At 37.5% G+C, this 10821-nt stretch overlaps 1 protein-coding gene across 1 annotated transcript in view; it reads left to right on the top strand.

Moving 5' to 3' along the window:
- The first annotated feature begins 40 nt into the window (after window positions 1-40).
- DCAF6 (DDB1 and CUL4 associated factor 6) overlaps window positions 41-10821 on the top strand; it is a 165152-nt gene continuing 154371 nt past the window's right edge. The window contains 1 exon segment of the mRNA XM_047783996.1: window positions 41-400. Within this exon segment, the coding sequence (XP_047639952.1) occupies window positions 304-400 (97 nt within the window). The 5' untranslated portion in view covers window positions 41-303.

The raw sequence follows: 10821 nt of genomic DNA, 5'->3' as shown, positions 1-10821 counted from the left end.
CGCCTCCGCCTCCTCGGTCTCCTCCTGTTGGAGGGGGGCCGAGGGAGGGGACTGTTGCTGATCTCTGGATGTTCTGGGTAGTCTGAGAGGGAGAGTATGAGGCGAGCTCTGGCCCGGGTGCGGCCAGGCTTCGGGGGCGAAGGCGCGCGGGTCGATCCTGCCGCCGCCATCTAACTCGCTGCGCCCGCGAGGCTCGGCGCGCGGATGGTGCCGGTGCGGCTGGGGTGTTGAGCCGCGTGTCCCCTCCCCTTTCTCCCCTCCCCCACGCGGTGGTCTCCCCTCCTCCCCCGGCCCGGCAGAGCCATGTCTCGGGGTGGTTCCTGCCCACACCTGTTGTGGGACGTGAGGAAAAGGTCTCTCGGGCTGGAGGACCCCTCCCGGCTGCGGAGCCGCTACCTGGGTGAGCAGGGGCCCCGGGGCGGAGGCGCTGAGGTCGCCGCCCAGAGGTGGGGGAGGGGGCCGCGCCGCGGGGGCTGTTGGAGGTGGGATAGCGCCTGGTAGGGGTCCCCCGGAGACTCAGGGGTGCTGGGTGGACCTCGGCCGTCGGATTCTGTGCCCGTGTCCTCCCACGGCCAAGCCTCCCCTTTGCATGCTGCCAGCCGCCGCCCTTGCTGGGTTTTCCTCGGGGGCAGACAGTAGTGGCTAAGGTTGGTGTTAGGGTGGCTTCTGGAGTGGGACTCGGGAGAAGACTTGTCGAACCTCCTGGTGCTGCAGCGGTTAGAGCAAAAGTTGGCGCTTTAGCTCTTCTCCAGCGCTCTCCTCGCTCCGCCGAAGGACCTAAGTTTGTGTTGACCGCCGCTCCCCTACAGTCTCGGGAGGGCTTAGGTGTCGCCAGTGATGCGTTGACCACCCTCGGGGACTTTACGCTCCAAACAGACTCGATGTAAACTGTCCTGCGGCTCCGAGCCAAAACCTAAAAGTGATAGCTGAGCTCTCCCCACCCCCGCGCGCATTCCCAGTTGGACTCTGGTGTTCAGTCGTTTTGACCGCTTTAAGGAGGTGTAGGATTTCACGTTCCCATTCCCCCCCCTGTGAAACACACTTGGCATTTACTGTTTCTTAGTTAAGCTTTCTAAAAACAACCTTGATACTTGAGGGAACAGTATTACACTTTTTTTTCGTTTTGGGGAAAGTGGATTTGTGAGGATTCTGGGTCACGCCTGAGCTAAAAGTGGACGGATTTAGTAATTTTTTTTAATTTCTTCCTCTGCAAATCTTTTCATTACTCTCTTTTAATTTTTCTTTGAATTTGAAAATAAGACAGCATTAATTTTTTTCCAATTCTGTCGCTTTTTGCTAGGTATTTTTTGATGTTATTTGGTTTTGCCTTAGAATGAAAAGAAAATGACATCTCATTACGCCTAACAGTTCTGGTTTGTGAATTATTTGAGAAAAGTTAGCAAGTATTTTTTTCCCTTGCTCTTGTTTTTTGGTGTCTCAAGAGACATGAATATGTTCTCCTTGTAAAAACTTAGTAAGAATGAAGCAAAAATCCTTATTATTCCTCCCATTCCAATTTCACACACACACCCCCTTAGAGAAGTAACAGTGTTGTTTCCTGAATAGTCTTCCAGACCTTTTCCTTTGAATTAACAAGCACATGTGTACATGTTCGAATTCTTTCCATGTCAGTAAAAATAGATCTATTCAGCTTTTTAAACTATTGCATAATATTTAACAGTATGAAGGTGTCATGGTCGACTCAGCCCCCCCCACCACCCCAACAGCACTATAGTGGGAATATCCTGGTACAGGCTTTTTGTGCGTTTGTTCTAGGATAAGTACCTGGAGTGGTGATTAATCATTTTAAAATTAAATATCAGTAAAGAGTGCTTTTAAAATCATTAACCTAAAAAGATATGCAGTATTCCTTTTAATATTTACTTGCAGAGAAAGAACTTTAACACTGTCCTGCATGAATGAATTTACATTTGATCCTTTATCTCAATTAGTTGGAGCATTTAAATAAGTAGTACTTATATGCAGGTTTATATATTAATGCTTTCTTCTGGTTCAGTTCAGCTGTATCTGTGATAGAGTCAAAATGTAATAAAACCATATGTTTTCTTTTTCTCTTCCTCTTCTAGCTCCCTAATGAGAGTAGAGTTTGTGTCTTGGGTGGAGGGGGAATTGAGTAAGATTCCACTGTGTATTGTTGAAAGTCTAAATTACAGATTTTCAAATATATGTATATTCATACAGAGAATTCCATGTTATATAATATTTTAAATGTGTTAGTAATATATACGTTATAATTAACACATTCTTGGAGCAGCTTCCTTAAGAGTGGTTTTTTAAGTATTTGAAAATAGCTTGTAATTTCTTGGCCTTAGGAGACCATCTTTACACCTTGCATTTATCCAACTCTTCCACACTCACAGTGCTAATCTTGGCTTACCATCCAGGAAACAGAAAAATCCACATTAATAGTGCCTGAATTAATGAGATGTTTAAAAAAATGATATTTCGAAGTACATTTATAAGGTCTTCTTTTTAAAAAGTCCAAGTCCAAGAGTTTTAAAAAGTAAATATATTTCTTTTTTGGAGACTTCAGTATTTAAATATTTTGATTGTTTATCTAGAGTGGTGTAGATGAAATATTTTTCTAATTTCCATTTTTTGTATTTCTGGTAATGAATTACTTCTAAATAACAGTAAAATTGGGATGGAAGGAATTGACAGATTTTTCTTTTCTTCTTTTGTGTGGCTTTTTGTCCTTTTTTAGGGCTGCACCCGTGGCACATGGAGGTTCCCAGGCTAGGGGTCTAATCTGAGCTGTAGCCACCGGCCTATGCTGCGGCAGTGCCAGATCCTAGCCTCGTCTGTGACTCCACAGCTCACGGCAACGCTGGATCCATAGCCCACTGAGCAAGGCCAGGGATTGAACCCGCAACCTCATGGTTCCTAGTCGGATTCGTTAACCACTGAGCCACAACAGGAACTCCTACAGGGTTTCCTTATAACAGACACATTTCAAGTTAACCATAGCATGTGTCTTTTCAATAGTAGTATTCAAGTTTTATAGGTGATTTCTCTTTTGTAATTAAGAAAAAATTTTTACAGGTAGTTTTATTTAAATGTCATTAATTACCTTTTTTCCTCCAATCAAAGAAAATTACAGTTCACAAAACATCCTTTTATATTGTGGGAATGAAAAAATAAAAGGAGTTCCGTCGTGGCTCAGTGGTAAGAACCCAACCAGTACGTGGGTTCGATCCCTGGCCTTGCTCAGTGGGTCAAGGATCTGGCACTGCCGTGGCTGTGACGTAGGCCAGCTGCATCCCTGATTCGAGGCCTAGCCTGGGAACTTCCCTATGCTGTGGGTGTGGCCCTAAAAAGACAAAAAAAAAAAAAAAAGTTGGAATGAAGATAATCAATTTGTTATATGTTATTTCGGCAAAATATATGTATGTTTACTTATAATCCCCAAATTCACAAGATGCACCTGAACCAGTAGAGTGTTGTTTTGTCTAGCACTGATTCAGAGGCCATTCTGGGGATTGACAAATTTATGAGTCTGATCTAAATTTCAATGGAGAATTAATTTTTCTAAAGACTAATTGTCAAAGTCCAGAGTCAGAGACACCTGTAGGTCTCAGAGTCTCAAACTACCATATGCTAGCTATAGAATAGTGTTTTCGGAACTCAGTGCTTGTTATAGTAATTTATTAGCCACACATATTTCATTACAGTTTTATAGAGGTAAACATTGCTTATAAAAGAAACTAACATTTCTGTACATTTCTTCTATCCATTCCTGTTTCTTTCATTTTAATTGGACTTGTCTACAATTTGAATTGATACTTTCTAACCTTTATAAATTAAAGACAGTTTTTAAAACAAGCAATTTAAGGGAAATTTTCAAGGGAGCTGTTTGCTCTAATGTATTATGTGTTTAATATAAAGTGTTTGAACTGTGACTAGGCAATGTCTTGGTCAGCTTGGGATGCTATAACAAAACACCATAACCTGGGTGTCTTATAAACAGCAGAAATTTATTTTTCAGTTTTGGGAAGCTGAGATAAGGGTGTTTACATGATTAGGTTCTGAGTCAGGTGAGAGGGCCTGCTTCCTGGTTCATAGCCATCTTTTCACTGTAACCTCACAGGCAAAAGGGGTGAGCTCATTCTCTGGGGTCTCTTTTATAAGGGTACTAATCCAAGCCTAATCACCTCCCAGGGATCCCACTGCCTAATATCTTGGGGGTTAGGATTTCAACAGAGGAATTTGTCAGGGTTGGGGGTGGCAGGGCAGGAACATTCAGACTATACCACAAAGCCAGTGACAACTTTATACTGGAGATTGAGATCTCTTTTTGTGAGGTGATTAGGAAGTCTGTGTCATTTGAATATCACTAGACTCATATGTATTGAAATGGATAATTTTGCATTTAGTCTTTAGCATATCCTGAATACATCTACATTTAGACTTAACAGGTTATTTATTGATAAAGTTTTGTCAAGTTACAATATATTTTAATGAGGGTCACTAAATTCTGACTTTTGCATCTTTGTTGTCTACCATGGAAAAGTTAGTGAAATATTTGTATATATATTTTTTAGTCTTAAAATCTCAATGATCGAGTTCCCTGCTGGGCTCAGTAGGTTAAGGATACGGCTTTGTCACTGCTGAGGCTTAGGTCACTGCTGTAGTGTGGGTTCGATCCCCGGCCAAGGAACTTTGGTCCAAGGGTGTGGCTAAAAAAAACTCAGTGAAAGTTGAAAAATGTCTGAATTTCTTAGTGAATAATGACAATCAAATATGACAAATACATGTAATAGAATATGCTGATAATTCCTGAAGATAGGAAACACATTTTAATCATAGCTGCAGACAATTGAATAGCTCTACTGTAGGTCTCAAATTCCTCTCTGGTATAGGATGAAAGTGCTTAAAGGGATAGGAACTTCCGGTAGCATAGAATTTCTATTACAGGTATGTTTTATGTCAGCATGTTTCAGATGTTCAACCACAGTCCACAGTAAAAATACATTTACATGGCAATTTGTGAACACACACATAGTTGAAATAAAAGATTCCCCAAATAGTATTTAAGCTTACTAGGTATGGTGCATTCTGTTTTCTGTTCCATATCATGTTGTTAAAAACGTTGGCATTGACTCAGTAGAATATCCACTAATGAGTCTTGGCTTGGGGTTTGCAGAGCTGTACTAGATGGTATGTATTTTTTTTTTATAACCGTAATTAAATGTTACTGACTTCAAGGTTAGGGTAGGTGGGTTTCCCAAGTACTTGCAGCAGATGAAAACAGAAATTTTTTTGAGTACTGCTGGTGGCTAATAAAGAAGACAAACTTTTAATTTATACTTTGGAAAAAATACTAGGGTAGGACATTTTTAAATCCTCATTTCTTGAGTAATTCCTACAATGGGATTGCTGAGTTGTGTGGTAAATGTGTGTCATTTCATAAGAAACTACCAGACTTTTCCAAAATAATTGTACCATACTGCATTCCCATCAGTAGTGTTTGAGAATTCCATTTGTTCCACATTCTCATCAGCACTTGACATTGAGTCTTCCTAATTTTAGCCTTTCTAGTAGGTATATAGGTATAATAGTAGCATTATTATTTAAAAAAATTACATTTGATTTGATTGTAATGATTAATGATTTTGAATATATTTTTATGGCTTTTTTGCCATCTGTATACTTTGGTTAAATGTTTAGACTTACCTCCTTAATATTGTAAGAATTCTTTTTTATATTCTTGATACATGTCCTTAATCAGATATGTCTTTTGCACATTTTTTTGTCCTTTTCTTAATGGTGTCTTTTACATAGTTGATGCTTTTTTGTGTCCTATTTAAGAATTTTTTTTTAAATTTTTTATTTATTATTATTGCCGTAGCACGCATGTAGGATGACATGGGATCTCAGTTCCCAGACCAGGAGTAGAACCCAGGCCACAGCAGTGATAGTGCAGAATCCTAACCACTAGACCACCAGGGAACTGCCCCTATTTAAGAATTTTTATCTGACCCAAGGAGACAGATTTATACTATGCTTTTTTTTCTAGTTTTCTATTTTTAACTCTTTCATTTAGGTCTGTGAACAATTTTGAATTAGTTTTAATACATGTTGTGAGGTAAAGGTTAAGTTTAATTTCTTTGCATATGAATGTGCAGTTGATCCAACACCATTTATGAAAAGACTGTCCTTTCCCCTTTGTTGAAAATCAGTTGACCATGTAACATGTATGTAAGTCAGTTTCTCTTAACACATACCGTCAATGGAGGTGTCTATCTTTATGCCAGTACTTCAGGTCTTTATAGTGAGTATTGAGATAAGCCAGTGTGATTTTTTTTTCTTCTTCTTCTTTTCTTTTTTTTTTTGCTTTTTACGGCCGCATCCGCAGCATATGGAGGTTCCCAGGTTAGGGGTCAAATCTGAGCTACAGCTGCCCATCTACACCATAGCCATAGCCACAGCCCCACCAGATCCTAACCATGTCTGCGACCTACAGCACAGCTCAGGGCAACACCGGATCCTTAACCCACTGAGCAAGGCCAAGGATTGAACCCGCAACCTCATGGTTCCAGTTGGATTCCTTTCTGCTGCATCACAGGAACTCCCTAGTGTGATATTTTGAACTTAGTTCTTTTTTTCAAAGTTATTTTGGTTATTGAGTCCTTTGCATTTTTAAAATTTCAGAATCTCAATTTCTACAAAAAAGACTGCTGGGTTTTTGACTGATACTGTGCTGAATCTATACATTATTTTAGGGAGAACTGTAGTCTTTACAATATTGAATCTTCCAGTTCGTGATAGTGGCTTCTCTCTATTTATTTTGATATTCTTTCATTTCTTTCAGAAATGTTTTATATTTTTCAGTGTACAAATTTTGTACATATTTTGCTATGTTTATATATTAATGTTTTAAATATTTTTTTAGGTAGTATTTTATAAGTAATATCAAATTATTCATCATGCATATATAGAAATATAATTGATTTTTTTTTTTTTTTTTGGCCGTATCCACAGCATATGGAAGTTCTTGGGCCAGGGACTGAACCCGAGCCATAGCAGTGATGTCAAGTTCTTAACCTCTGGGCTGCCAGGGAACTTCTGTAATTGATTATTTTTTAATTGGTCTTACATCCAGCAACTTTACTCACCCTACTCATTAGTTCTCATAAACATTGTTTTTGCAAGTTTTAAAAAATTTTTTGTGAATAATAATGTCACTGCTAATTAAGACAGTTTAGTTTTTCATCTGTATGTATTTCGCTTTTTTTCATTTTCTTACTTAATTACACTGGCCAGGATTCCTGTAGAATCTTGAAAGGAAGTAGGTAAGAATGGATGTCGTTGCCTCATTCCTCATCTTGGAAAGCATTCAGTCTTTAACTGTAGGTATGTTGTTGACTAGGTTTTTGTAGATACCTGTTGAAGAAATTTCTTTTATTCTTAAACTGCCAAGAGTGCTTATCATGACTAACTGTTGAATTTTGTCAGGGTTTTTTTTCTGCATCTATTGAGTTTATTATATAATTTCTCTTTCATTGATTATGTTAATATGAGGTATTAACGTATTGATTTATTTTTGAATATTGAGACAATATTCACTCCCTGGGCTAAATTGATTTACCACTTAGTTATGATAAGTTATCCTTTGTATATTGCTAGCTTCACTTTTGGTAAGAATTTTGTATTTCGTTCATTAGGGATATTAGCTTACGGTTTTCTTGTTATATTTTGCCTGTTTTTGTAATCAGGATAGTGCTGGCCTCATAAATGAGTTGAATGTGTTTTCTTTTTCTGAAAAGTTTGTATAGAATTGAAATACCTTTTCATTAAATGTCTGATAGAATTCATCATTGGCCATTTGAGTGAGCTTGGAATTTTCTTTGTGGGAAGGATTTGTTTTGTTTGGTAGCATTTAACTTTTAATTTTGAGGTAACTGTAGATACACTGGCAGTTATAAGAAATATTTCAAAGAGATTCCTATGTACTTTTTGATCAGTTACCCAATGGTAATATTTTGTACAGTATATTAAAACATCACAATCAGGAAAGTGATATAGATCTATGAACCTTATTCAGATTTTTTCCAATTATACATGGATTTTGCATGGTATATATTTAGTTCCATGCAGTTTTAACATTGATTTTAATTAATTTTAGTAAATCGGCGTTAATTTTTTATTAATTGACGTGGTTAATATCATTTAAGATATAGAACAATTCCATAGTCTTTTGTGATACTGTTTTTAGCCATAGCTACATCTTTTCCTCCCACTGCTAACTCTTGGCGACTACTAATCTGTTCTCCATTTCTATAATTCTTGCATTTCTAGAATGTTATATAAACAATATGTATGTAATATTATAAATAACTAGTATGTTAACTTTTGAAATTGGTTTTTTTCACTCTGTACAAGGTCCATCCAAGTTATTGCGTGTAGCAGTAGTTTCTTTCTTTTTATTGTCAGTATTTCATGATATGGATGTATGACTATTTAATCATTCATTTGTTGACAGATATTTGTATTATTTCCAGTTTTTGACTATTAAATATAATGCTGTTATGAACATCTACATACAGATTTTTATATGAACATATATTTGAATCTCTGGGATAGATGTCCAAGAATGCTAGTTACTAGAGTTCCTGTCATGGCTCATGGGTTATTGAATCTAACTAGCATCTATGAGGACACAGGTTCAGTCCCTGGCCTTGCTCAATGAGTTAAGGATCTGGCGTTGCCTTGAGCTGTGGTGTAGGTCTCAGATGGCTCGGATGCTGCATTTTTGTGATCCTGCATTGTTGTGGCTATGATGTAGGCCAACAGCTACAGCTCCAATTCAGTCCCTAGCCTGGGAACCTCCTTATGCCCTGGGTGCTGCCCTAAAAAAAAAAAAAGAAAAAAAAACCAAAAGAGCCAAAAAGAATTGTAGTTATAGTTACTTCAATGTATGATAAGCGCATTGTTTATTTTTGTAAGAAACTGCCATACTTTTTTCCAGTATGGTTGAGCCATTTTATGTTCTCATCACCCATGCATGAGTAATCCCAGTTTCTCTGCATTATCACCAACATTTGGTGTTGCCACTTTTTAAGAAAAATTTAGTAATTCTAATAAGTATGTAGTGATAACTCGTGGTTTAAATTTGTATTTTCCCTAATTGCTAATGTTGAATATCTTTTTATGTGCTTTTTTTTAAACCTTTAATTTTCTTTTTCTTTTTTTAAAATTGAAGTGTTGTATTAATTGAAGGATTTTATTTTAAATTGAATTATCAATTTTTAGGTGAAGTATTTAATTGACCTACAACACTATGTTATTTCCAGGTCTCAGCATAGTGATTCAGTATTTCTGTACATTACAAAATCATCAGGAGAAGTCTAGTTACCATCTGTCATCATTCAAAGTTATTATAATATTATTGACTATGTTTACTATTCTGTACATTGCTTCATCAATGTGATTCATTTATTTTGGAATTGGAAGTTTGTAACTCTTTCCCCCCCCCCCCCATTTAGGGCTGCATGTGCGGCATATGGAAGTCCAGGTAAAGGATTGAATGGGAGCTGCAGCTGCCAGCCTATACCACAGCCACAGCAATGCATGATTTGAACTGTGTCTGTAACCTACGTTGCAGCTTGCAACAATGCTGGATATTTAAACCACCAAGCGAGGCCAGGGGTAGAACCCACATCCTCATGGATACTAGTTGGGTTCTTACCCTCAGCCACCAATGGGATCTCATAAGAAAGTTTGTTAACTCTTAGTCTCCCTCACCTGTTCCCCCCTCCCAGCCCCCTCCCCTCAGGCAACCATCTGTGAGTCTGTTTTTGTTTTGTTACATTTGTTTATTTGTTTTGTTTTTAGTATTCCACATGTAATGAAATCATATATTTGTCTTTGACTTACTTCACCTAGCATAATACCCTCTAGGTCCACCTGTGTTGTTGTAAATGGCAAGATTTCATTCTTTTTTATGGCTTAGTAATAGTCTATTGTGTATATATATGCCACATCTTTTTTATCCATTCATCTGTTGATGGGCAATTAGGTTGCTTCCATATCTTGGCTACTGTAAATAATGCTGCAGTAAACATGTAAATGCATATGTTTCAAATTAGTGTTTTTGTTTTCTTCTGGAAAATATCCAGAATTGAAATTCCTGGATAGTATGGTAGTTTTCTTTTTAGTTTTTTTGAGGAAACTCTGTACTATTTCCCATAGTGACTGTACCAGTTTGCATTCCTACCAACAGTTAACAAAGGTTTCCATTCCTCCACACCCTCTCCTATACTTCTTTTTTTAAAATTTAATTTAATTTAATTTTTTAATTAATTAATTTTTTAAATAATTTTTTATTTTCCCACTGTACAGCAAGGGGGTCAGGTTATCCTTACATGTATACATTACAATTACATTTTTTTCCCCACCATTTGTTCTGTTGCAACATGAGTATCTAGACAAAGTTCTCAATGCTATTCAGCAGGATCTCTTTGTAAATCTATTCTAAGTTGTGTCTGTCCTATACTTCTTATTTGTTGTCTTTTTGGTAAGAGCCGTTCTGACAGGTGTGAGGTGATATCTGATTGTGGTTTTGATTTGCATTTCCCTGATATTTAATGACATTGATCATCTTTTTATGTGTGTGTTGACTGTCTATCTTTATGTCATCCTTAGAAAAATGTCCATTGAGGCTTCTGCCCTTTTTGTAATTGGGTTTTTTTTTCTCTGTGTATTTTGAATATGAGCCCCTTATGAGATATATTATTTACAAAAATCTTTTCACATTCAATTGGTGGCCTTTTCATATTGTAGATAGTTTCCTTTGCTATA

The sequence above is a fragment of the Phacochoerus africanus genome, chromosome 6 (genome assembly GCF_016906955.1).
Source record: "Phacochoerus africanus isolate WHEZ1 chromosome 6, ROS_Pafr_v1, whole genome shotgun sequence".
Classification (NCBI taxonomy): Eukaryota; Metazoa; Chordata; class Mammalia; order Artiodactyla; family Suidae; genus Phacochoerus; species Phacochoerus africanus.
The sequence above is the reverse complement of the archived record's forward strand: the minus strand, read 5'-3'. Positions and strand labels throughout refer to the sequence as shown.